We start from the raw sequence: 24,573 nt of genomic DNA, 5'->3' as shown, positions 1-24,573 counted from the left end.
GTCAGAATCTGCAGGCAGGAATGTGGGGACCGGGGCTCCGGGGCGCATCCGGGAGTGCTGCGCAGAGGGGCGGGCGGGGACCCTCGGCTGCGGCTCCCCTACCCACCCCCCGCCACGCCAGCCTCCGCCCCTCCGCCCCTCCGCCCCTCCGCCTCCGCCGCCCCTGCCACCGCCACCGCCACCCAGCGTCACCGCCGGAAAGTTTGCGCGCGGCTGGCGCGGGCGCGGGCGCGGAGCCGGCGCCGACCTGAGCGCGCGGAGGGCAGCGAGGAGCCGGGGCCGGAGCGGGGGCCGGAGCGGCACACGGTGAGCACCTGGGCCCGGCCCCGAGGGGACGTCCCCAGAGCCGACCCGGCCGCCGGTCGGGACAGACGGGCGGGCGCGGCCAGGGCCCGGGGAATAGGCAGCACCGAAATGGCCGGCGGGGACCCCCTGTCGTGGGCCGGGCGGTCTCAGGGCCTGGGGTGTCGCCCGTCCTCCGCCCCGTCGGACTCCTCTGTTCCCAATCCCCAGAGGAGCCTTTCCAGCTCAGAGGGTCAACCAGGTCCCGCACGGTGGGGCAGGCCAGGGTCTCGCTTCCCCGGCCCTCCCCTCGCTGGGGAAGGCGGCTGGCGGCAGGCTCTCTGTCTTGCTGTCCCAGTCAGCTGTGCGATCCTCGCTGCGCACCCACTCCGATGGCCCCCCCCCAAGGGGCGCTCATGCAGCCTTGCTGAGACACCCCAGAGACGTGGGGGCCTCGGCAGCCCTGCTTGTCCCCTTGGAGGGTCCCAGCTCCCCAGGACTCCCCCAGCGGCATCCCTTCCACCTGGGTGTCCCGGGGAGGGGGCGAGTGGCTCTGGTCTGCTCCTCTGCGGGGCCCACACGTGTCACTTTGATCCGCAGGGAGGGTGGCTCACTGCCCTGCCCGCTCTCACCTCTCCAGCGGCCTCACTCCCACTTCTGGGCCGCGGGCTTCTCTCTCCCCACCCTGAACCGACTGAGCCCCTGACGTCTGGGCACCCGCATCTTCTGAGGACTGGCCCTGCTGTCTCTCAGTCCTTCTGTGCTGGGGGATGAGGGTTGGTGGGGAGTCGCACCCAGGCAGCCTTCCAGGTCAGCCCCGCCCCACGGGGGGAGGAAGCAGGAACCAGGCTCTGTCAACAGCCTTTGGCCCTGGCCCCGGCCCCTGCCCCTGCCCCGGGGCCATGACCTTCCTGCTACTTGCTTTGGTTTCACAAAAACAGCCCCCCACCCCCACCCCAGCTCAGACCCTTCTGAGGCTGGGACCCCTCAACCCCACCCTGGGGCAAGCAGGGGGTAACCATTGCAGCCTGGCCTGTTTGATGGGCTATCCACCCATTCCGGGGGCCGCTCCTCCAGCTCCAGGTCTGGGAGTCCCTCAGCTCTCCCATTCCCAATTCAGGAAATTGGTGGGACACTGGTGGGACCCTGAGCGCCTGGGAGTGGTGTGTTCTGCCAGGCTTGGGGCCAGGCAACTGCCTGCCCAGCAGGTGGGGGGTGGGCGGGGGGAAGCTGGGGGGGGCGTTGGGGGGGGGGGGGTGGGGGGGGGGGGGGTGGGGGGTCCTGGGAAAGAGGTGACAGGAGATGAGCTGGGGGCTGGGGAACACCACTCGGGTTCCTAGCCTGGAAACCTCCAGGAGACCCCTGACTCTGACTCTCCACTTGAACCCCTGCCCACATATCCAACCCGGAGCTGATACTTGTGTTGGGATAGTCCAGGACCCAGGGGGGAGAGGGCCGCCTGGTCCCCGCAGGGCCACGCCCCACCGTACTGGCTCCGGCAAGGGTAACAAGGTGGAAAGCAGCGAGCTCAGGGGCGCAGACAGAGCTGTCTGATCAGAATCGGGAGGTAAAGCCCCTTGGGTGACCCCAGAGCTGGAGATAGCTGAGCCACCCCTCATTCTCCACCTGCCTACACCTTCTCTGCCAGAAGAGCCCTCCGTCCTGGGGCTCCTCTCCTGAGCCCGCAGCCTGGGTGATTGCTCACCTGGCCCAGGGACTCGGGGCCAGTGACTCTTGGGTGAGGCCTCCACCAGGCCTGGCCTGCACCCATGACCAAGGGCCGGGTCAGGAACCCCACCACAGGCTGTGATCGGGGTGCCCACCACCACTGCGTGGTAGTGTCTCAGGGTCCCCTTAGGGGTGAGTTGTGAATCTCAGGGGAGCCCTAGGTTGAGCTGGCCCCACAAAGGCCCAGCTGGACTCTGGTGGGAGGAGGCTGAAACCCTCCACTTGCCTTCACCTCGTACTGCCCCGCCCCTTACCCCTGGCCACTCACTGTCTTCCAGCCTACTGGTTGTCCATCCGTCCATCCGTCCATCCCTTGCTCACCGCTTGCCAGGGTGGCCCAGAGAAGGGCCCATCCACAGGCCTGGAGGGCTCACACCCAGGCCCTAAAGGGCCCCTCCCTGCTGCCCCATGGAATTCAGTCGGAGTCAGAGAAAGCAAGAAAGGAGAATTGATAGGGCTCTACTGCCCCAAATCTCCACTCAGACCTGGGCCAGGCCCAAGGCAGCCCTCCCACCAGCACCACCAGGGCAGGGGGCCCGCACCTGGGCCCCTGGCAGCCTGCACTCGTCTCAAAGCAGTGTGCTGCCAGCCACCCTGCGCGACGTGCCCTGGGGGACCCAGGAAGCTAGGCCTGAGCCTTGCATGGGGCCCAGAGGGTGCCCTTAGATACTCCGGTCCTCAGAAGGGGGCCTGTGTGTGACAGGGACCATCCTGAGCATGTGCCCGCACTCCTGGTCCCCTGGGCAAGGCTGGGAGCTGGCCTGGGGCCACCTTGATAACCACGTTGCGGTGATGGATGGCCCTGGCATCCCGCCCCAGCCTGGCAGGCTGCCTTTCCCAGGGGCTAAGAATAGGTGGGGAGGACGGCAAGGGCCGAAGGGAGGAGGTGGGTCGCTAGGGAGGCTGCTTCCTCCAGCAGGCAGGATGGTAAGAGCTGCACGCAGGGGTGGGGCTCCGGGGCTCAGAGCAGAGAGAGAGTGTGAGCAAGCGAGCCGTGGGCCGTGGGAAACCCAGCTCCACCCAGGGAGACGCGAGGCCTCCAGGACCCTGGGCGGCACCTCCCAGCACAGGGCCAGACCCCAGCCCCATCACTGGCGAAGAGAGACCACTTCTGGCGTCTTCTCTCCCAGCTCCCACTTCCTCAATAGGACCCGAGGCTCAGAGGGGCGGTCACAGCTGAGCCCAGCGGGGCCTCCTCACTTGGGGGGGGGGTCCCTCCACAGACCCTGCTGCTCTGACCGGAAGTCCCCAGAGGAGCGTGCGTGCCCACAAGGACCCCTCTGCCCCAGCTGTGTAGCCCCAGCCAGATGTGGGGGGTGGCCGCTCAGAGGCATGCCCCCCACCCGGCCACACTGTCCCCAGCTCCTGCTGCTGCTGCTAGCCTGCCAGGTGAGCGCCATGCCCGCTCCCCATCCGGCCCGCTGCTGACGCGGCTCTGTCCCACCTGCCCCTTCATCTGTCCCCCCAGCCTTGGGCCCCTTCTGCCCAGGTGATGGACTTCCTGTTCGAGAAGTGGAAGCTGTACGGGGACCAGTGTCTCTACAACCTGAGCCTGCTGCCCCCCCCCACTGGTGAGCCCCCAGGGGAGGGAGACGGGCCGTCCCCAGGAGGGCTCAAGCAGGGACAGGGGCACCCCCTTCTGTACAAGTTCTGAGGGTCACTTAGGGTGCAGCAAGAGATGAGGATAGAAGTAGCTGCCAGGAGGCCGAGAGCCATGTCCGATCGAGGGAGGGGGCCTGTGCTGGGCAGAGGGAAGGAGGGGCTTTGGGCCACAGAGTTTGTGCTGGACCCTGGAAGGAAGCCAACAGATAGGGGTTTCCGCCCCCAGAAAAGGAGGCACTGCAAGGGGGGGGCCCTGGGAAGAGGGGCGAGCCCAGGTGGGTCTGGGGCCCGTTGGAGATGTGAGGTGTGCAAGGGTAAGCGGCTGGTGGGGATCCAAGGAGATCTGGGGGGCGACGGGCATGCTGGGGAGCAGAGGATGAAGCCCAGGGGCTTGTCGGAGCAGCCCAGCCCTGCTGAGGGGCGCCTCCCGCCTGCCCTGCCTCACAGAGCTAGTCTGTAATAGAACCTTCGACAAGTACTCCTGTTGGCCGGACACCCCTCCCAACACCACGGCCAACATGTCCTGCCCCTGGTACTTGCCCTGGCACCACAAAGGTAAGCACAGAAGATGGAAGTGGGGGGTGGCTGAGGGGGCCCAGGCCAGGGGTCGGGTGCTGACCGGAGCCCGGCCCTCCAGTGCAGCAGCGCCTTGTCTTCAAGAAGTGTGGGCCTGATGGGCAGTGGGTGCGCGGGCCCCGGGGGCAGTCGTGGCGCGACGCTTCTCAGTGCCAGATGGACGAGAAGGAGATCGAGGTCCAGGTCAGCCCGCGGCAGGTGCAGCCGGAGCCAGGGGTTGGGGGACGGGGGCAGTGGCACCCCGGCCCTGACCAGCTATACCGCACTTCGTAGAAGGAGGTGGCCAAGATGTACAGCAGCTTCCAGGTGATGTACACAGTGGGGTACTCTCTGTCCCTGGGGGCCCTGCTCCTGGCCCTCGCTATCCTGCTCGGCCTCAGGTATGGCCACCCACCCAATGCACGCCCCCCACCCCACCGCACCCCCGCGGCGGGCAGGCCCTGACTCCCCATCCCTGCAGCAAACTGCACTGCACGCGAAACTACATCCACGTGAACCTGTTTGCGTCCTTCGTGCTCAAGGCCAGCTCCGTGCTGGTCATCGACACGCTGCTCAGGACGCGCTACAGCCAGAAGATCGGTGACGACCTCAGCGTGAGCGTCTGGCTGAGTGACGGGGTGAGCACCCACACCTGGCCTCCGGGCCCCCCGGCCCCAGGGCGGCAGGGAGCCGTGTGGCCTGAGCTCATGCTGCCCTTGCGGCCAGGCCGTGGCCGGCTGCCGGGTGGCCGCCGTGTTCATGCAGTACGGCGTCGTGGCCAACTACTGCTGGCTGCTGGTGGAGGGCGTGTACCTGCACGGCCTGCTGGGCCTCGCCGCCTTCCCAGAGAGGAGCTTCCTCGCCCTCTACTTGGGCATCGGCTGGGGTGAGTAGGCTGGCGCGGTGGGGGGCAGGCTGCCTGGGGCCGCCGGACCACAGCTGCCCCCTCCCTGCAGGCGCCCCCATGCTCTTTGTCATCCCCTGGGCCGTGGTCAAGTGTCTGTTTGAGAACATCCAGTGAGTATGAGCTGACCAGAGGGTGGACCTGAGGCAGCCAGGGGCTCGCCCGTCCTGGGCACAAGGTGCTGGGCTGGGTGTATGGGGAGCAGCCGGACAGCACGGGGCGGGTGCGGGGGGCACCCTCCAGCCAGAGGTAGTGGTGGGTGGGGAAGCGAGACTGCCCCAGGGTGGGGGTCGTCGATGACCGTCGGCCGTCCTTTCCCAAGGCACTGATTAGATCTCCAGGATGTCGGGGGGTGGGAGGCTGGGGGCTGGCAGGACGTGAGCAGGCCCCGCCCCGCAGGTGCTGGACCAGCAATGACAACATGGGTTTCTGGTGGATCCTGCGCTTCCCTGTCTTCCTGGCAATCCTGGTGAGGAAACAAGGCACCCGCTGGCCCCGCAGAGAGGGGTATAGAGGCTGGGGGGGTCTGCCCGCCGGTCCCCTCCTTCCTTGTTGGCCCGTGGGGCCCGAGGAGACAGATGACATCCTGCCTGGGCAGACGAGGAGGGAGGCCCTGGCCCTCAGCCGCCACACTAGACGGTGCCCTGGGCCTCGGGCTCGGCTGCCCATCCCTGGCTGGGTGCCCAGCAGCCACGGGGCCGTGGGAGCCAGGAGGGTCAAGCGGGGACCTGGGGGGTGCCCTGAGCTGTGCTCTCCACACCCAGATCAACTTCTTCATCTTCATCCGCATCCTTCTCATCCTCATGGCCAAGCTGCAAGCCCGCCAGATGCGCTACACCGACTACAAGTTCCGGTGGGTGCAGGCAGGGCACAGACCCAGAGACCCTGCAGGGGCCAGGAGGGGTGGGCGGGGGGCAGCACACCGGGGCCCCAGGGGGCAGGGCTAGGCCCTGGCAGCTCAGGCTTCCACCCACAGGCTGGCGAAGTCCACACTGACCCTCATCCCCCTGCTGGGAGTCCATGAAGTGGTGTTTGCCTTCGTGACGGACGAGCATGCCCAGGGGACCCTGCGCTCTGCCAAGCTCTTCTTTGACCTCTTCCTCAGCTCCTTCCAGGTGCCGCCCTGCCCCCTATAGCCACCTGCCCCCCCACCCCCGGCCTGGGTGCTGCCCTGACTGCCCCCACTCTCCAGGGCCTGCTGGTCGCTGTTCTCTACTGTTTCCTCAATAAGGAGGTAGGTGGGGAGGTCCGGTCCAGGCGTGCAGCTGGGGTGGGAGGGGAGCACAGGCTCCCTGGCCTCACCCGTGCAGGGGGGTGAGCCCTTCGTGTCCACCTGCATTAACTGGCCGCGGTCACCATGACGCTGGGTGCTGCCCCCAACCCCCGCGATGATCAGCCTTAGCCTGGTCCTCAGGGAGCACACGGTGAAGGGGGAGCCCGGGCACCGAAGCCCCCCCCGTGTTCCATGCTAGAGCCTGCCTTGCTCTACACCCAGGGCGCCTGGTAGTCCTTGGAGCCTGGGAGGCTGGGGACCCTGGGACTGGCCCAACCCACCCCGCCCCCGCCCCAGGTGCAGTCGGAGCTGCGGCGGTGCTGGCATCGCTGGCGCGCGGGTACCTCGCTGCGGGAGCAGCGCCATGTCAGCAGGCCCGTGGCCTCAGCCCGGCCCCCCGGCGGCCCCCCCAGCAAGCAGCCGCTGCTGTCCGGGGGCGGCGGCAGCAGCAACGGGGCCGGCCGGGGCCCCTCTGCAGACCCCAGCCTGCTCGGCAGCCTCCCCGCCTTGGCCGAGAGCCCCTTCTAAAGCCCGGGGAACCCCTGGGAGCCCCGGCTGGGGCTGGACAAAGGTACTGAGAGAGGGTGCTGCTGGACAACCCAGAACCTGATGCCCGACGGAGGCTGGAGGGGCACCACGGGGGCTTCCCCGTCCACCTGTCCTCACCGTGCGGAGGTCTGGAGGACGGCGGCTCTGTGCTACTCCGGACGGGGTGCGGCGAGCAGCTGTTCTGCGAACGCACGTGGCGTGCCCCCGGTTAAGGACATGTGTATTCTCCGACAATAAAGAGTTTGAGCAGTGCCTGCCTTGCACACCCTGGAGAGCTGAGCTGAAGGAGAGGCACAGGCTGGGCCCAGCGCTGCTCCCTCTGGGAGCCCCCACTTTACAGATGAATCGGGGCCAGAGCCCCGCAGAGGGTCGGACAGCATGCGCGGTGCCTGGCAGTGCACCTCCCGCCCCCGCTGGAGCAGTTTCTGGCCACCCACGCTGGTTTAGGTGGGGTTCAACATACCCTGGGCCAGAGTGGATGGCCCCCCATTGGTTCTGGCCCCCACCCGCAGCACAGGCACACGAATGGGGTGGGTGGCGGCTGAGGGAAGCCACCAGCCCCTCGAGAGTACCGCGACCTCTCTGCCTCGGGCCCGGCAAGGGCACTGCCAGATGACCCCGAACTGGATGTCTTCTCCCGGCCTCTACCCGATCTGGCTCTAGCCACGGCTTGCCGACCGCGGAGCAGATAAAATGGGGAGAAACCAACCCCCAAACTGAAATGACCTGAGCGACGGCAGCAGTTTTCCCAAGACCTCTGCGTGGTCCTGACGTGATCACTTAGCAGAGCAGCCCGACCCACGACACCCCACTGCAGCGTGTGGCAGGACATTGGTGTGCAGCGGCGGGCACCCTGCGTGGCGGGCAGCGAGGGCTGGTGCTCACCAGGAAAGAGAGGGTCCCCTATAGGAAGAACCGGGTGGTGCCCTGGGGTGGGGAACCCAACTGTATGGGGATGCACCCTGAAGTCCGAGCCGCCATCTCGGGGAGAGCACGTCTGACGCAGAGGCTGGAGCTAAGTGCAGGAGCAGGACCGGTGTGGGGGCTGGCGCTGTCAGGCCTGTCGGGGTGTGTATGGGCGGGGGGAGGACGCCGTCAGAGGACGAAGGAGCCAGAACAGAGAGCACGAGCTACAGTGGCCTGCCAGGTATCCCTGCTTCAGGGAGCCGGCGGGAGGTGACCACGGAGCTCTGGGCTGTGGGGTGCCCACTGCCGCCACAGGCCACGTGGGCTGGAGTTGCTCAGGCAGAGCCAGGCTAATTGGAGAAAATGAGAGGACAGAAGGCCTCTCAGGAAAGGTAAATAAAATTACTCACCCGTCAGGCACCAGGGCCCTCCTGAGGCGGTCTTCACCCTGTGCTGCCCACACCCGCTGCAGGCCCCGATGTGGCAAGGAGGGGAGGGGGGGGTGGGCAGGGAGAAGGGGGCGGCTGGTTACGGGGGACGGAGCTCTCTGGCGGCCCAGGCGGGTGGCCAGTGTGACTGTGATGGACAGAGTCTGCAGAGCAGGGAGGCAGTACCGGCCACGCAGGGGGAAGGCTGAGGCCCCTGACCTTGAGGCTTCAGGCTACCTCTTCTCCCAGGCCCTCCAAGCCCCTGCCCACAGGGCGGCCCCGCCAGCCCCTGAGGCCTGGAAGCCTATGTGGGGCACAAGTTAGTGCAGGGAGAGTTCTCCTTCACGCCAGCTGAGCTCAGGGTTGGTGACTGCCTTGGGGGGAGTGCCGCTCACCTAGTGGCCTCCTGACAGCCCTCCCTACCCTGACTCCCTCTGCCCTTCTCCTTCACCCCGTCCCTGTCCCCAAGGGAACTGGAGCAGACCGGCAGAGCGGAGGGTGGAAGCAGAGGCCTGGCAAGGGCTGGACTTGCCCAGCCAAAAAACACTGACGGACCAGGCAGCCCTGCAGGTGGGGAGGAGAGGAGATAGGACCAGGCAGCCCTGCAGGTGGGGAGGAGAGGAGATAGGACCAGGCAGCCCCGCACCCACACACCCTCTGTCCAGGAGACCGAACACTCCAGCCTCTTCCCCGTCTCCACTGTGTCCTTGACCTCAGGCCCTTCCCCCAAAACACGAGGACTGCCCCGCATGTGTGCACATGCGGGCGTGTGAACATACGTGCCGCTAAAATGAGTGTGAAGAAAAAGAAAGAGGAAAACCTGGACTACAGTAAACAAGCATCGAGCCGAGGAGAGAGGCGAGGCCATCCCCCAGACGGCCGCTGCGTGCCAGGCAGAGTGCATCACTGCGGGGAGGGGAGCTCGGGCAGAAAGTTACAGGAGAGACACCCTCAAGGGGACCAAAGTGACTAAACACAGCGAGGCGGAATTGAGATGACCTGGTGGAGCGTTCAAGACCTCAGTAGTATTAATACACAGAAAACTAAGCAAATGAAAAAAGGCCATTAGTAACTTCGAGGAAAACAAAAAGTTGGGCAGAAAAAAACAATCACAATTTACCACATGGTTCAACTCTAAATACAAATATAGACATCACAGTGTAAATCCTCAACAATGACATCACCAAAGTCAGAGGAAAGACCTGTCCAGGGAGGGTGGTGGATGAGGGGTGGCGGTGGGGAAGAGCAGAACGAAACAGAAAAATCAAGAAGGAACAGTGTGTGTACGCTAAGAAACAGAAACACAGTTGAAAACAGTGGTCTGTAGGCGGGGACCACCACCGAGGTGGTCCACTCTGACCTCCACCTCTTCCTGGACACCTTGGCAGCCCTCAACCCCAGGTCCTCCTCCCCCCAGCCCCCTGCTTGCTTTTTCTCTGACCTCACTTTCCACTGCTCAGCCCCTTTTTTCCTGCTACCTCCTCCCCTCCTTGACGGCAGTGCCCAGGGATCAGGCCCCCCTCCTCCCTTATCGGTATGTGAAAACTATCAGTATCTCAGGAGACTTCCCAGTCTTATCTCCAGCCCCTGTGGCCCTCCCAAATCCACGCTTTAGACTCATCTTCCCATGCAACCCCTCCAATTCCACACGTCCACATAGAGCTCCTTACATGCCCCCCACTGGGCTTCCTAGAGTTCACTGAGGTAGCCCCATAGGTCTGCTTTCTACCCTGCATCTGCCTACAGCCTGTTCCCAAACTAGTAGCCAGAGCAATCATTTTACATCCCATCCAGCCTCCGTATCTCACTTCAGCTTAACGAAATGCAGGGGACAGAGGAGCCTGCTAACAGAAGGAAGTGACCAGCCAAATCCAGAATGCAGAAAACTCCATCTTGAAGCACCCAAGGGGTCTTCAATACATAAATGGGGCGAGGGGAAGTAAGACTTAAGGGACAGGTCAGGCAGGTGCAGCAGATACACTATGCCTTCCCATCCTGAGTCCATAACCCACATAGCACATAATTAGATGTTAAGGGGAACATGGGCTGGGTATTAAATGTTTGGAGATTACTGTTCATGCTCAATACACATAAACATGCTCAGAGTGCATGGTATTTACTAAATCAAAATTTTGATAAAACTAAAAGCCTAAAATTTGAATAAGGCCAGCCTCTGAAAAGAGGTAAAGATAGGGTAATAAAACTTGCCCCATGGAGTTACCAACACTGAATGAACTAGGGACATGCACATGTGCAGACTACAATGTGATGGAGTAATGGAAGCATCCCTGTTCCATCAAGATGCTCACTGCCCTCACTGTAGCAGAGGTAAGAGGTCTCCAGCCACTTGCAGGAAGATCCCCAGGGCCTCAGATGGGGAGGGGCAGGCAGCACAGCTGGGGCTCAGACCAGAGGGCCCACGCCCATCTGAGAGCTGGGCCAGACCAACCGGAAGGACCTCCCTACTAGCTAGCATCCCCCCAATCCCAGTTCTGCCCCCTCCCCCTGGCCCCTGAGACCCCCTTTATGACCGCTCAGAGTCCTCACCCATTAGGCAAAATCTCCAAATGGGACACATGGACCCCAAATTAGGGAAGGGACGGCTCCCTGCCCAGCCAGCATGCCTCCATCCACCCCCACCCCCACTCATTTCCTGCTCCCAGAGCCTCCTCCTCCAGCGCCGTCTGAGCTCCACCCCCCCTCCTAGCATGTGGCCTCTTCACCACATTACCACCCCCCCCAGGTGGTCTCGGCAGAAAGACCAGGAAGACCACAAGCCGAGGGCCTCCATTTCACACAAAAGCTAAGTTGGCAGGACACTGAGTGAAAAGCCTTTGAGGGATCTCCTGTGGTCCACCCACAGCGGTGGCTGGGTGGACAGGTCCACGGGTGTCACCGCTAGTGCAGGGGGAGAGGGAGGGTAGCTGGGGGCATTCAAACGCCTCGGCAAAACACGCCGCAGGTCCCCGGGGAGCAAACAAGGCCACGTGATTAGAGACTTGGCTCAGGGCCTTGCCATCACCGGCACCCACTGGCAGCGAGCCAAGGCGGCTGCTTATTACCTGACCTGTCCTTCCCGTGCCCGGTTCCTGGGAAGCACCTCCCAGAGGAAGATGCCTCCTGAAGTCACCTGTAGGCCCCAGAATACTCTTCCAGGAAAGGATGTTCCCAAAATAAATTCCAGTTTGGCGTCTCTGGGCCTGGCCTACCAGGGCTTTCCAGGTTTGAAGGTCAAGCGCACGCGGGTCTCTCCCAGGGCCCGGCGGCCACCCCTTCATCTGAATGGCGGAGAAGCCACGCCCCCCCCCGTTCAGTGTGTAGGTCCAGGGCTGCAGAGGGAGGCTACTGCCTCCAGGGCCCCCACCCCTAAGGCAATGGTCCCCTAAAGGAGAGCCACCTCAGCCTCTCCCCTCCAGAAACCCCCACCTCCACCTCCCACTGCACCCCCCACCCCGAGGCCTGAGCCCCGCTCCAGGGACCCAGGGATCTGACGGAATTTCTGGGTTCAGGGGTCTGACCTTGGATCTTCAGCCCCGTGTAGGCTGCCGGGACAGAGGCCTGACAGACCAAGGGGCCGATCCAACACCACCTGCCTTTATTCACTGGTCCTTGGGCTCCAGTCACAGACACTTGCGTTTTAGAGGGCATGGGAAGAAAAGGGGACCCTGGTGACCATCCCAGCACATGGTACAGGGCCAGGGTCGGCCTCATGCCCCCGCCCGAGGGGACTGCTGTGGCCACAGGGCCGCAGAGAGCAAGGGGCTAGGCCTGGTTGCCCAAGACCCTTTGTGAGGGGGTGCTCAGTGGCATCCCAGGCCTGGAGAGCTGGTGCCATCCTGAAGCTGATGCAGGGAAGGAAGGGGCCAGGCTGGACAACGGGGTGAAGGATTAGATGCTCCCCAAGGTGTCCAGCCCAGAAAAGCAGCAAGGCTTGGTGGGGGATACACAACAGGTATGAGAGGGGCCACCCTCATCCTGCCTCCTGGCCACCTCACGGACAAGCCCAGTGCCACCAGCCTGGGAGACAGCAGAGGCTCCCTTGTCTCCCTCCTGACCTTGGAAGTGGCTGGGGGGGGGGGTCAGGGGCTGGGGGGAGGCAATGGAAGGTGGTGGGAAGTGGAAAGGAGTCAGTCAAGGCCCTGGGGTGGGGGCAGGCAGAGCAGGTGCTCCAGAGATGCAACTCCGGGGGGAGCAGGGGCTGGTAGGGCCCAGGCCCCCCTACCCCCAGTGACAGGGCAGCTTGAGACCCCCTGAGAAGAAAGGAGGGGGCTCGGGGGGGAAGGGCAGGCCTTGGCCATCAATCATGCCCCTCCTGGTCCTGGGGTTTACAGCCCCTCCCCCTCCCAGGAGCCGAACCCGCAGGAGACCAACATCAGGCGGCGCCTGGGTCTCCCAGAGGCCAGGGGAGGGACACCACGCGCTTCAGGACTTCTTGGCGTCCGGCGTGTTCCGGCGCTTCAGATCACTCAGGTCGATGGGCTTGAAGGCTGTCAGGGGACAGAGCGGTCAGTGGCGGCGTGGATGGAGAGGCAAGGTCTGGGCCCCCCGTCCCGCACCTGCCCCTGGAAGCCCTGGGACCTGATCCAATCTGCCACACCGCCTTCCAGCCCCCCCCCCCCCCCCCCCGCCCCCGGCCAGCCCCTCCCTCCTAAGTCATCTCCTCTACTCACTCTTCAGACTGGGGTTAGGGACCTTCTCCACATACTCCTCCACCAGGCCCCGCTCGCTGCCTGACATCTGGCTCCGCAGATCTCGCTCCACGCCCTGCCAGGCTGCGAAAAACAAGGGGGTGGCCTCAGAGCCCCCAGCACGGCTGGGTAGCCAGGCAGAGTCCGAGCGGTCAGTGCCCTCACACCTCCCCAGCCCTCAGAGCACCCTGGTAGCCCCTGCCCCTGGCCCCCGCCCCCTCCCTCACGGCTTTCAGCCCCCACCTGGCCTGCTCTTGACCTGAGGCTGTCCTCAGAGCACCCCGTGTCTGCTCCCTGCCCCCCCAACTTGGCTCCTAGCAGGCCTGCCCTCGTCCGTACGACGACCAGGGCTGCACTCACAGAAACACAGGGGACCCGTCAGCTCTCGATCCTCTGCTCAGGCGCACCACCTTTCCCACCTCCGGGCACACGTGTCACTCACGGACAAGGGTGCACGCGTGCTCACGCAGCCCACCGGCCACACCACTTCTCGACACGCCCGGGTCCTCCCGGAGCGCATCACCGTCCCGTCTTCCACAGCGGTTCCCCGCCCTGGAGTCACCCTGACCCGCTCCGATGCTTCCTCCCCTCGGCGCTGCCTGCCCCCCATGACCAGAACTGGGCCTCCTCACCAGACACAGCCCCTAAAGGTGGGGGGAGAGCCTATACCCTGGAAAGGCAGGAAGGGGGCTCCGGGGAGTTTCTCGGAGCCCCAGTCTTGCCTGGGGGCGCCCCACGTACCTTCGTAAATGAAGCGCACATTCTCCTCATGGGCCGGGGTGAAGATCTCACTGCTGCTGGGGGGAGAGCGAGGGCTACTGTTCCTCTTGCCGTTGTAGACAACTCTGGAGACAGGGGAACTGGGAGGGCCCAGCAGGTAAGGAAGGGCTGGGGACAGAGTGGGGCCCACCCCCTGCCCCCCGGGGGAGGCCACTCCACCGCCTAAGACCCACCTGGTCATTGCGGGAGTGTCTGGTCCTTGCGCTCCACTGGCGGGTCCCCTCGGCCTCTAAAAGGGAAGCCCAGACCCTGGGAGTGTGACAGAGTCACCCTCTCCGTGGGGGCTTCAGAGTGGGAAGGGGTGTGGGGCCCACCTTCTCCCACAAGCTGATGCCAAACTGCTGTGGGCTCACTGCCTACCTGGGATCCCCTCGGGGGTGAGGCCCGGTCACAATCCGGGCAGTCAACCAGATGGAGGCTGGGGGCCAGCAACCTGCCCCTGAACTCAGAGCACCTTCGTTCCAGGCAGCCCCCAGCCCCTGGACCACCGCCACCCAGGGAGCCCCTTCCCCCCAAGTCAGGTGGCTTGGGATGGCGCCAGCAGCAATGCCCAGATTCCCTTTCCAGAGTCATGAACACCTCTCAGGGAAGTCTGGGTCTGCAGGGGAGAGCTGCAGCGAGACCCCAGTGAACGCTGACTCTGCCCTTTCTGCCTGCAGGGCCTGGCGTGCTGTCTCCACTGAGCCTGGTTCCCATCTGTAAAACAGGGATGGGCTTCATGGTCAGGAGCCCAAAAGAGCATGAGGCCCAGGGGGTGCAGGGAACCTGCCCAGCTTCCTGGTCCCGGAGGCCAGGGCACAAGCAAGTCAGGGCCCTGGATAGGACCCAACAGGGCAGGAGGCTAGCGAAAAGTGTGAGCCTGGAAGAAGCTCCTGGGCCTGACCCAGGCACCAAGACCCCAGGGTGCCGCCTGTTTACAGCCTCTCTGTCAGCTCAGATTTTGTAGCCCTTGGGGGGGGGGGGGGGGTCAGAATTTTTTTTTCATTTTAAGATTTTATTTATTTACTTACTTGTCAGAAAAAGAGCAGAAGCAGGAAGAGTGACAGGCAAAGGGAGAGGGAGAAGCAGGCTCCCCACTGAGCAGAGAGCTCGAGGTGGGGCTCGATCCCAGGACTCTGGGATCATGACCTGAGTTGAAGGCAGATGCATAAAAACGGAGCCACCCAGGTGTCCTGGGGGTCGGTATTTGTAGGCTCAGTCTCAAACTAGCTAGGGAACGGTGTCCCCTCTCTCTGGCTAACAAGAGAGCACAGAGTAAGGAAGCCGCCTACATGGGGCCAGTCCCACGCCTGGCCTGGCCCCAGAACAGACGACCCTAGGTACTGGGGGCAGTGGGAGGGACGTCTTGAGCACAGGAGTCTCTTTCCCCCTCCCTCCTGGAACCCAGAGCATGAAGATGCAGCCCTTCCCAGAGGGCCAGACGGGTGGGCTGCTGTGGGTCCTTGCTCTCTGGTTTATTCAGTCATGTCATCAAGGATCCAGCCTTTGAACACCTGCACAGGTAAACACAAGCCCAGGCAGCAAGACGAGAAGCACAAAAGAGCATAAAACCAGCTTCCTGGAAGACACACAGCAGCCCACGTCTCACCCCACCCCACCCTGCAGAAGCCCAGCCCCTCACAAAGGGACTTCTCTTTCCTTGGACTCAGGGGTCTCACTGCCCATGGTCCTCTCTCCCAGACGTCAGCCCCCCAAACACTCAGGCAGGGGGAAAGGCCTAAGGACACCCTGGGAAACTCAAAGGGCTGTCAGCAGTGGGGCAAGGAAGAAAGCTCCAGTTACGTGACGCGTGACAGGCTGGAGGAACCAGGAGGACCGGCCGGCCCTCGCCTGCCCTCGGCCAGGCCTGCCTCTCCTCCTGCCCAGGTGCTCTTAGTCCTCCTGCAGTTTGTCTTTCTCAATCCAGAGGCCCCTGCTGCAGGGCACCTGCCCTCCCCACCTCACCCACCCTGCTGCGGGCCTCTCCCCTCAGGGCAGCCTCCGGGCATCACCCGGCTTTTGTGGGCACGTGGCCTTGTCTTAGGGTCCCCCGCTCACCCTCTCTGGCTGACTCACGTGTTCACCCCTTCTCGGCTCCCGTCACCCTGCCTGCACACACATGGACGCCTCACCTTCTCCTGTCTCTGCAGACCCAAGGCCTAACCTGGGCTGGCCCCAGAGTAGCCAGCCTGCAGGAGCTGTGCCTGTGACCTAAGCCCCGGACCCAGAGAGCACTCGGTCCCCACACGGAGGACCCAGCCCCGCTGCCCACGGGGCTTCCTGCCTAAACCAGCAGCATGATGAAGTCCCTGTCCCAGGCCTGTGCATGTGTCAACAAAGGCCCTCCCGTATGGACATCCTACTTCAGTTAAGGTTTCTGGTACCCTGGACAAACTGGACAGGGAAGCGACTTCACATCACACATTCAGCAGCTTTTCACAGCCTGGGGGCCTGAAGAACAAATAATATGACATTTTGAAAAGCAGCCACCTTCTGCCTCCTTTCCCAGCAGAAGATCATACTCCACCAGGCCGACTGCTATGGCCTGTGTCCTACCAACCTGTCTTCCCAGACTGGAGAAAACGGTCCGCTCAGCCTCGCTCCCCTGGGCCTTTATCTCCAACATCTTGTACCGGCCCCACCCCCACGAGACCCCACCACCTGGCAGGACTCGGCGGCACCAGGAACTTCTCCTGAAGAAGCCTCCTGAGAGGCCAGAGGCCTGCTGCTTGACAGAAGGGACAGTGACCTGCCACTCACTCACCCTCCTCACCTCCTATGGTGATTGGGACTCCAATCCTGAGGCCAAAAAAAGTTTCCATTAAAAAAAGCAATCCATATGCACCCCCGACAGTGACAGCCAACCCAGTCCCGGGTGCGTGCCCGAGACAAGGGCCATGCAGCCGCTGGGAGGGGAACGGGAGTGGCCAGAGGAGCACCCAAAGGAAGAGCCACTAAAGAAGGGGGTGTATGTCGAGCCCGCTCCTGCCACCGAAGACGACTCAGCTGGAAGCACGAACCACGGCAAGAACAGGCAAATCACAGCACTGAGGCTGAGCAAAAGGAACTGACCCGAAAGGACAGAGGATGGAAGCCTGGGGACACAGGTCCACTGGGAGCAAACCCCAGCAGAAGACCAACCACAGAGGCTCCAACGGGAGAAATCTAAGGGGACAGCTGGAGTACAACCTGGACCTGAGTGACCACTGGACCAGCATGACAAAATTTCCACTGACCTCGGCAGGAAGGGTCTCAGTGGAGTAAGGGGAGGAAGGGGGCAGTCAGCCAAGGTCTGCCTGTCTGTGAGGAGCAGCTACGGAGGGAGGCATGAGGCCGGGCTGACCACGGGGCATGTCTGCCGAAGCAGAGGGACATCTGAGCATGTTTACTGCCAGGGGAAAGTGCTGAGCAGGGCCACGAAAGAGGCAGGTGTGGAGGGGCCAGGTGACCAGAGTGCTGGGGAGAGTGGCATGGGCCTGGAGGAGTGCCAAGGACACCTAGCAAGACAGGCCGAGCCATGGAGGACCACGGAGCCTCCAGTTCCAGCAGGACGGCGACCTGGTGCACAGATGAGGGGCAGGGGCAGCAGCCTAGGGGAGGGCAGGCAGGAGGCCCCAGTCAAAGAGTACTTGGCCTTCCCCACTTCCTAAACCACCTCCCTCCTTTCTCTCATTTGCTTTCCCTCTTCTGTTCACAAGGACTAGAGGCACAATTATTTCCTCAGCTCTGGGGCGCCTGGGTGGCTCAGTCGTTGGGCGTCCGCCTTCGGCTCAGGTCATGATCCCGGGGTCCTGGGATCGAGCCCCGCATCGGGCTCCCTGCCCGACGGGAAGCCTGCTTCTCCCTCTGCTGCTCCCCCTGCCTGTGTTCCCTCTCTCGCTGGGTCTCTCTCTGTCAAATAAATAAATAAAATCTTAAAAAGAAAAAAAAAAGTAATAGGTTCGCATCTGGCAATTACCAGCATGTTGATGTTTGCAACATCCTTCCAGTCTTGGTGACCATGATGTGAAGGGCAGCTCAGTCACTGGTGCCTCAGGTCTAATGATGCAACGACGGTCTCCCCTCAGCCCACGATCCCACCGTCGGCAAGCCCAGGGCCATCCTTCCCAGAGCCTCCAATGTGCTCTCCAGCTACCTCTTCCCATTTCCAGCCACCCCCTGTCCGACCACCATCCCCCTACCCCAGTCCTGACACCCCTCCCCAAGTAATTCCCCCGCTCTGCACACCCTGGACCCTCTAATGCAATCAAGCCCTCAGTCTGGCCCAATCTATTCCTTCAGGTGTGTCTGACTGCTGGGCTGCAGCCCACCCCCAAACACTCTGAATCAGAACCACCTCTGCCAGCTGCTGTCACCACAGAGAACCACTTGCTGCCCTCGCGCTGTGCACTCTGCAGGGCTTGACCCTTGTCCACGGCTATCGAGCTCACAGCAGCTGGTGGCTACGTGCTAGGCACACGGCAGGGTCGAGAACCATTCTGTGGCTGGAGGTCATCCATCCTTGCTCTGCTGCCCCCAGGGAAATTCCTTCCCTCTCTGGGCCTCAGAGTACTCACCTAAGCCAAAGGTGCCCCCCAAGGACGCTCACTGGGCACTTCTGGGAGAAGCACGGTCTAGGACAGTGCTGGGCACCCCAAATGCACAGGCAGCCCATTCACATGGAGGTAGAGGCCCAGGAATGTCCAGGACGTGTGAAAAGGCAGCAGTGCCACCAGCAAGCAGTTGCCATCCAGCAAAGGAGGGTCTGAACCCCCAGTGACTCCCAGGATCTGGGCCTCCAGGGCCACAGCAGGCAGGGCCAGGCCCAGACAGCTCAGCTGACCTGAGCACCCCAGAGCCCACCGATGCCCTTGCTGGCACCCTTTGGCAGGTCCCTGGACAGCCCTGACATCAATGTGGTTCTGCTAAGACAAGGAGGGAGTCTCTCGGGATGGATAAGGTTTGAACCTTGCTCTTGCACGGGAACCGAGGACTTTCCGAGACCTCCTGGGGGGAGGCAGGGCATGGGAGGACCCGAAGCCCAGCCGTCAATCCCCCAGTCTCAGACTCTTTCCCAACACACAGCCATATGCCTAAGAACAGGAGAGGAAAGGACACTCTTGCTCAGAAAAGTGACAATGAGTATTCTGGAGTTAGAATCAATGATGCAAATGGTGGTCATTCTGCGTTCCTTTGGAATCTCTGATACTCATGTTTTCTTAGATTCCACTTTCCCATGATACTCTGTGTCTTTGTGGTACTCAACAGTTTCAGCCATTAAGACTTCTAGAAAATAATCTACTATCCAAGCAGGTGCCAGAATACTGCAGTACTGGATACCCAACAGGGGCATTCCCCTGAAGACCCCAGGGGCAAAACCTCTAAGCCCTGCACCCTCTCCCTCCTTCCTGGCTGACGGCAGCAGCTCCCATTCCAAGCAACAGCCCTGAGCGCACGCACCCGCCACCCCCGGGGCCCAGAAAGCTCACCATCCCCTCAGCTCACCCCGATTCAAGCTTATGTCCTGCCGGACAGGGCTCCTGTACTTTTCCTCCCCACCCCCACCCCTCTCTAAAAGCTCCCTACCCAGAACTCATTCGCCGCTCCCCACTGCCCACTCAGGGGCCCTTGCTCAAGGTGTCCGCTCCGCCCAGTAGGGTCTTACTCATCCTTGGGATTCAGCTAAAAGACCACCTGTTCTTGAAAGCCGACCTGGGGCTGGCCCGAGGACAGGACGTGCACCCCTCCATACCCCCTGAACTTTGTCACAACCCAGGCTGCTTTTGTAATTAGAAACAGAACACACACACACACACACGCGCGCGCGCGGCTTCCACCCCGTCGGCCCTGCACGCCTTGGTGGCACTCTGTCCACCACCAACGGTGGCAGCGCCCGTGGGCGGAGTCAGGTCCTGCAGCCCAGGGAGCTAGCTCCCTGAGGGCCGGGCCCATCTTACCCCCTTTCCACCCTGCACCTAGCCCCGCACCACCTGGCCTGCGGGGCCGGGGACTGTGGGAAAGGCTGGATAACGGAAAGAAGGGAAAACTGCGCGGGGGGGAGCCTGGCCAGCTGCATTCCAAGAGCCACGCAGCAGCCCCAGGAACGTTCCCTTTGGAAAACGGGGAACGCAGGACATTTGTCCACCTCCGCGGCGGCTGCTTCAGAGACTGAAAAGGGCGGGCCCCTGGTTGCTCCTTCCCAGCCCAGCGCCCCGGGGGACATGGGGCGCCCGGTCCCCAGGCCCGGCGCGGACCGGCCCCGCCACGTCCCCACGCCCCCTCGTCGCCGCACCCTCCGCGGCGGGATGCGCGCCCCGCAGCAGGCCCAGGGGCTCGGGCGCGGCGGACCGAGCGGGTCGCACGCCCCCGGCCCTCCGCGACCCCGCCCGGGCCCTCCCCTCGCCAGCCGCCGCGCCGGGGCGGATCCCGGCCGCGCCCGCCCCGCCCCCGCCCTCGCCCCCGCCCTCGCCCCCGCCCCCGCGCTCGCCTCACCTCGCCCGCTCTGCCACCGCCGCCGCCGCCAGCAGGGGCCCGGCCGGAAGTGACGTCACCGCAGCGGGCGCAGGCGCGGGGAGCGTGAGGGCCACGTGACGGCCGGCGCGCGCCTGGCGGCGGGGGCGGGGTCTCGGGGGGCGGGGCCTGAGGCCGGTGGGGTGAGTGGCGGTGCCCGCGCCCCGGGTTGCGCTGGGCCGGCGTGACGCGGAGTAGGGAGGGGGCCGGGCCGGCGGGGTCTGAGCAGCCGGCGGGGCAGGGGGCGCGGGGGCAGCGGGGTGGGGTCCGGAAGCGGCGGTGTCTGGGGTTGCGGAGCCCCGGGGAGCGCAGCTGAGGGCCTGGGGACGGCGGGGTCCTGGGGGTCCGGGGCTGGCGCGGTCGGAGACCTCAGAGCCGGGAGCCCCGAGATTCTGGCTCGCTGCGCTGGCGCTGTCCCCTGGACCCCCAAGCCTGGCATGGATAGCAGGGCCTGCTGACCACCGGAAGCGGGGGAACTGGCACCGTCCCGTCCCCAGTAATCAGGCTACCACCAGGGGCTAGGGAATGACGTTTATTGAAAAAGTAAAAAGTGTCACAATAAAAAATTCACCTGAAGAAAAAGCCAGGCCAGAAGTGTGCGGGGTGGGGGTTGTGCCCAGGTACGGGGGTCCTGGCCGGACCGATAGGGCAGGTGCAAGCGCCTGGGGGAGGTGGGCACCCAACTTCTCTAGGGAGGGCCAGAGCCCTGGGAGGGCAGGGCTGGGCTCAGTCCATCTTGGTCCCTTGGAAGAGCTCCACCAGGTCCTTGAAGTCTGGGTCGATGAGGTCTGAGGGCAGGTCTCCATTGTCGTTGGCTGCGTCTCTGTCGGCCCCCAGGGAAATGAGGTACCTGGGGTGCAAAGGTTGGCAGTGGGGAGGTGGCCCGGAGGGTGCTCTCACCCCAACCCCAGGGGTGCAGGCTGGAGTCCTGAGGTACACCTTTTTTAAAAATTTTCCAGGAGGGGTGAAGAGGAGGAAATCTGACCCTCCAGAAACAATGGCTGACTTTTCCACTTTGCTCTAGGGAAGAGGGCAGAAAGGAGATTCTAGAAGCTCTTAGGGTTCTTTCTTAGCTGTACTCCCAGGGCCATCTTTTGGGAGATCACATCCTGGAGGCCACTTGAGGCCAGAGCATTTCGGACGAAGCCCCTGGCCTAAGCCTCTCACCTGGCTATGTCTGGGTATCCGTCGCTGCAGGCGATGTGCAGGGGTGTCCAGCCAGTCTCGTCCCGCTGGTGGATGTCAGCCCCGTATTTGACCAGCAGCTTCACACACTCCAGGTTTCCAGAGAGCACAGCCTCGTGCAGGGCGGCCAGGCCTGCGCAGGGCAAGGCAGAGCAGGGCAGGAGGGGTCAAGGCTGAGACCTTCCCCTGACACCCCGTAGACACTGCGCTGGCCCCACAGGCACTCACCTGAGGGGTGGATGGTGTCCAGGGCGACCTTCCGAGCCCGGATAAAGCGGCCTACCTGCTCCAGGTCCCCTTGGCGGATGTGGTCTAAGAACAGGACGTCGTTCGGGAAGCGCACGCTGCGATCGGCTAGCAGCCGCCTGCGCCGCTGCCGTGGGCTGTATCGGGCGTAGCGGCTGGTCCTGCTGGGCATCCTGGGTGCTGTGGCGGGTCCGCCTCGTGGGGACCCTGCTGCTCGGGGAAGGGACGTGTCCGGCTTGGATCGGACAGCACATGCAGTCTCCTCCAGCGCTGCCGCCGCCCCTGTGCTCCCTGTGACCGGGCACTTCCCCCTTATATAGGACCCACGGCGCTATATAAAGCTAAAGCTGCGCAGTCATGCTCACGCTGGGAGGGGCTGAAACGGAGCAGCTCTGGCCCTGCGCTCAGGATCATGTTTAGTGGCTCATCTTTCAGCCCACCTGTTGCTGTGCCCCGGCCAAAGGGGTCAGATCCTTCCTGGCCACTGCTGTCTGCCCCACAGCTGGGCCTAGAAGGTGCCTTACAGAGAGCAGGAGAAAGCACTAGAAAGACAGGACCCATGGGGAAGGCGAGCGGGTACCAAGGATGTGGGGAGGGCCCAGGCATCTCCCCAAGGCCTGGAAACTCAGGGAAAAGGCCGCGATGTCTGGTGAGGGTGGCTGCTTCCACCTCCTGGAAAGCAAGGGGCTGACCATGCCAGAGAAGGCCCTGCCCTACCTGTATCCCTCCCGGTCACTTGTCACCTTCCGTCGGGCCTGCGCCACTCTGCCCTCCTCCTCAGAAATTTCCCGGGTTGGAATCTAAATAAATGCCTCCGGTCCCACCTGCCCAGCCCATGCTGCCCACCAGGAAGCCCTCCCCACAATGCCCCTGTTTCCCTCCAGCCCCATGTCCCTGCCGCCCACCCTTCCCCTGCTTCCAGGCTCCTGCCACTTTCTGCCAAGGGCACATGTGCTCCCACTTAAGAGAGCATCCAGTCTGCTCCCCAGATGGGCCATCACATCCCATGGGGGCATGCTCTGCTGACCCAGACGCCTGCAAGAGTGTAACCAGTGGGGTGCTACGGAGGTGCCCAGCAGACTGAGCCAGCAGTAGCTGTCTCCCTGCTGTAGCCACCGTCTGGAAGCGGCTTCGGCTTCAGTGGAGAGAAGAGGCAGGAGACATGGGCGCACACACCCAGGAGCACGCCCGTGGGGTTGGGGACAGCCCTTGCAGCACGTGTTAGGGCTGGTGTTACAAAGTACCAGACTGGGGACTTAAACAAATTTTATTTTCTTGTGGTTCCAGAGGCCACAAGTCCAAGATCACGGTGTCAGCAGCTTGGTTCCTTCGGAGGGAGAGTCTGTTCCAGGCCCGTGTCCTGGCTTCTGGGGGTGGTCCTTGGTGTTCTCTGGCTCGTAGACACATCGCACCGTCTCGGCCTCTTCACGTCCACATCATCTCCTCCCCGTGTGCAGGTGTGTGTCCAGATTTCACCTATTATAAGGACACCAGTCATCGGATTAGGGTCCCCCTCTGCCAGCATGACCTCATCGTGACTGATCACATCTGTGACCACTGTATTTCCAAATAGGATCACCGCCTGAGGTTCTGGGGGTTAACACCTCAACACAGGAATATTGGAGGGATGCAGTTCAACCCGTGACATTGGTGAGATACCCCTGGGTGGTCACCCAAGTCCTGAACGAGGACACAGGCCGGATTGACGGGCACTGGGAGGGGCAGGCAGCCTGCTTACCAGCAGCCTTGCGTCACTAGGCTGGTTTTGATCCAAAAAAACTGAATCAACAAATGTATTTAACACCCTCTAGGTGCAAAGCCTTGGGCCAAATGCTGTGGAGAAACAGGGCACTGCCTAAGACAGACTCCCTGCCCTGACAAGGGTTCCCCAGCCTGCCTCAGAGCCCCCACCCGCTGCTGGCCGGTCCAGCCCCACGGGAACCCCCCCTCTCAGCCCAGGCCCTGCCAGGGCCCCCATACAGGCCTGGTGCCCAGTGTCCCTGTACTCCAGGGCTCAGAGGATGGTGCCAGGTGATCTTAACTCCTGGTCACTTGGGCGGAGTCAGTGTAGCTTCTTCTGGCTGGTTTCCAGGAGACAGAACTTTCCTTTGATGTGAAGATTGCCTATTCTGGTGTCATGGGAACTTCTGTCTGCCCTCGCAGAACCCTGGATGAGGCTGCCAAAGGTGCAGCCCTTCCTGAGAGTGACCCGGCTTTGGGCTAGAGACAGGCCAAGCGCCAGCCTGTTGGCAACCCCGATGATGCACCCCTTGGTCCACCCAACTAAGGTGAGCTGAGAGCTTGGGGGTTTGTGGTTTTGGCGTTTCCATTTGGATCAGAGAAGGGACGGGTGCCCAGAGCCCCCCAGTCACAACAGATCCCCTGAAAGGTACTTAATGTGGTTTTTTTTTTTTAAGATTTTATTTATTTGAGAGAGAGAGAATGAGAGAGAGAGAGAGCACATGAGAGGGGGGAGGGTCAGAGGGAGAAGCAGACTCCCCGCTGAGCAGGGCGCCCGATGCGGGACTCGATCCCGGGACTCCAGGATCATGACCTGAGCCGAAGGCAGTCGCTTAACCAACTGAGCCACCCAGGCGTCCCTTAATGTGTTTTTTTATTCTAGCGAGGACATGGGACTGTCCTCTAAACCACGGGCATGACCTGAGGCATCTCATTTGGAAACCTTCCGTCAGAAGCAGGGGTGAGCATCTGACCTGAGATTGTTCGCAAAGTCTATCTCTCATGCGACCACAGTAGAACCAAACCTGTTTTGATCCAGTTTGGTCCCTGACGCCCACATGGACTCGTGGAGTGACCTGGTTTGTACAATGTTGGGCTTCTGCCTTGTAGAGGACTAAAGCAAAGTAAGACAATGAATCCAAAAAGCTCACTCTGAAGAGTCGGAGGAACACAACTGGTCAGGCTTTGCATCCGGCAGAAGCCAGGAGCTGGAGGGCCTGTTAGGAGAATGGGTGCAGG

The 24,573-nt window shown here is 62.9% G+C and overlaps 3 protein-coding genes and 1 long non-coding RNA gene across 10 annotated transcripts; 2 read left to right on the top strand and 2 right to left on the bottom strand.

Annotated features, from left to right (window-relative positions):
* Positions 1–201: 201 nt before the first annotated feature.
* GCGR (glucagon receptor) lies at positions 202–7,145 on the top strand. 5 transcript variants are annotated; one of them, XM_073886030.1, is made up of 14 exons: positions 202–306; positions 3,234–3,399; positions 3,500–3,581; positions 4,060–4,167; positions 4,250–4,386; positions 4,462–4,568; positions 4,649–4,805; positions 4,894–5,053; positions 5,124–5,184; positions 5,471–5,540; positions 5,836–5,924; positions 6,048–6,186; positions 6,264–6,305; positions 6,642–7,145. In XM_073886030.1, the coding sequence occupies exons 2-14, from the start codon at positions 3,343–3,345 to the stop codon at positions 6,870–6,872; spliced, it is 1,440 nt and encodes a 479-aa protein (XP_073742131.1). In that variant the 5' UTR covers positions 202–306; positions 3,234–3,342; the 3' UTR covers positions 6,873–7,145. The 5 variants fall into 5 exon arrangements, with proteins under 5 accessions (XP_073742131.1, XP_025715738.1, XP_073742132.1 ...); XM_025859953.2 differs by having other exon boundaries at positions 3,479–3,581; positions 4,250–4,371; XM_073886031.1 differs by having other exon boundaries at positions 3,479–3,581; positions 4,933–5,053.
* A 4,655-nt stretch (positions 7,146–11,800) lies between these two features.
* Positions 11,801–20,194, bottom strand: MCRIP1 (MAPK regulated corepressor interacting protein 1). 3 transcript variants are annotated; one of them, XM_025859936.1, is made up of 5 exons: positions 20,146–20,194; positions 13,869–13,924; positions 13,657–13,775; positions 12,898–12,999; positions 11,801–12,714 (listed from the first exon to the last, which is right to left on the bottom strand). In XM_025859936.1, exons 2-5 carry the CDS (start codon positions 13,874–13,876, stop codon positions 12,650–12,652), a joined length of 294 nt encoding a protein of 97 aa, XP_025715721.1. In that variant the 5' UTR covers positions 13,877–13,924; positions 20,146–20,194; the 3' UTR covers positions 11,801–12,649. The 3 variants fall into 3 exon arrangements, with proteins under 3 accessions (XP_025715721.1, XP_025715720.1, XP_073742054.1); XM_025859935.2 differs by lacking the exon at positions 20,146–20,194 and adding an exon at positions 17,633–17,827; XM_073885953.1 differs by lacking the exon at positions 20,146–20,194 and adding an exon at positions 14,275–14,379.
* A 258-nt stretch (positions 20,195–20,452) lies between these two features.
* PPP1R27 (protein phosphatase 1 regulatory subunit 27) lies at positions 20,453–21,895 on the bottom strand. The gene is made up of 3 exons (XM_025859930.2): positions 21,577–21,895; positions 21,331–21,481; positions 20,453–21,013 (listed from the first exon to the last, which is right to left on the bottom strand). Exons 1-3 carry the CDS (start codon positions 21,764–21,766, stop codon positions 20,890–20,892), a joined length of 465 nt encoding a protein of 154 aa, XP_025715715.1. The 5' UTR covers positions 21,767–21,895; the 3' UTR covers positions 20,453–20,889.
* On the top strand, positions 20,870–24,500 carry LOC141371334 (uncharacterized). The gene is made up of 5 exons (XR_012376218.1): positions 20,870–21,009; positions 22,882–23,051; positions 23,168–23,244; positions 23,758–23,882; positions 24,218–24,500. It is a non-coding gene; the product is annotated as an uncharacterized lncRNA (long non-coding RNA).
* Positions 24,501–24,573: the final 73 nt, after the last annotated feature.

Source organism: Callorhinus ursinus, unplaced genomic scaffold, assembly GCF_003265705.2.
Source record: "Callorhinus ursinus isolate GAN/ISIS: 27379988/994484 unplaced genomic scaffold, GSC_fseal_2.0 scaffold68, whole genome shotgun sequence".
Taxonomy (NCBI): Eukaryota; Metazoa; Chordata; class Mammalia; order Carnivora; family Otariidae; genus Callorhinus; species Callorhinus ursinus.
Note: the sequence above shows the minus strand (reverse complement) of the source record. Positions and strands in the feature narration are given on the sequence as shown.

Coding starts and splice junctions, on each gene's coding strand:
- PPP1R27 (XM_025859930.2), bottom strand. CDS start 21,766: ATGCCCAGCAGGACCAGCCGCTACGCCCGATACAGCCCACGGCAGCGG. Junction 21,482..21,576: donor GGACACCATCCACCCCTCAG/GTGAGTGCCTGT, acceptor TGCCCTGCGCAG/GCCTGGCCGCCCTGCACGAG. Junction 21,014..21,330: donor GGATACCCAGACATAGCCAG/GTGAGAGGCTTA, acceptor TTTGCACCCCAG/GTACCTCATTTCCCTGGGGG.
- GCGR (XM_073886029.1), top strand. CDS start 3,343: ATGCCCCCCACCCGGCCACACTGTCCCCAGCTCCTGCTGCTGCTGCTA. Junction 3,400..3,478: donor TGCTGCTGCTAGCCTGCCAG/GTGAGCGCCATG, acceptor CTGTCCCCCCAG/CCTTGGGCCCCTTCTGCCCA. Junction 6,306..6,641: donor ACTGTTTCCTCAATAAGGAG/GTAGGTGGGGAG, acceptor CCCCCGCCCCAG/GTGCAGTCGGAGCTGCGGCG.
- MCRIP1 (XM_025859935.2), bottom strand. Junction 13,000..13,656: donor TGTGCGCTTCATTTACGAAG/GTACGTGGGGCG, acceptor TGTTTTTCGCAG/CCTGGCAGGGCGTGGAGCGA. Junction 12,715..12,897: donor CCCTAACCCCAGTCTGAAGA/GTGAGTAGAGGA, acceptor GTCCCCTGACAG/CCTTCAAGCCCATCGACCTG.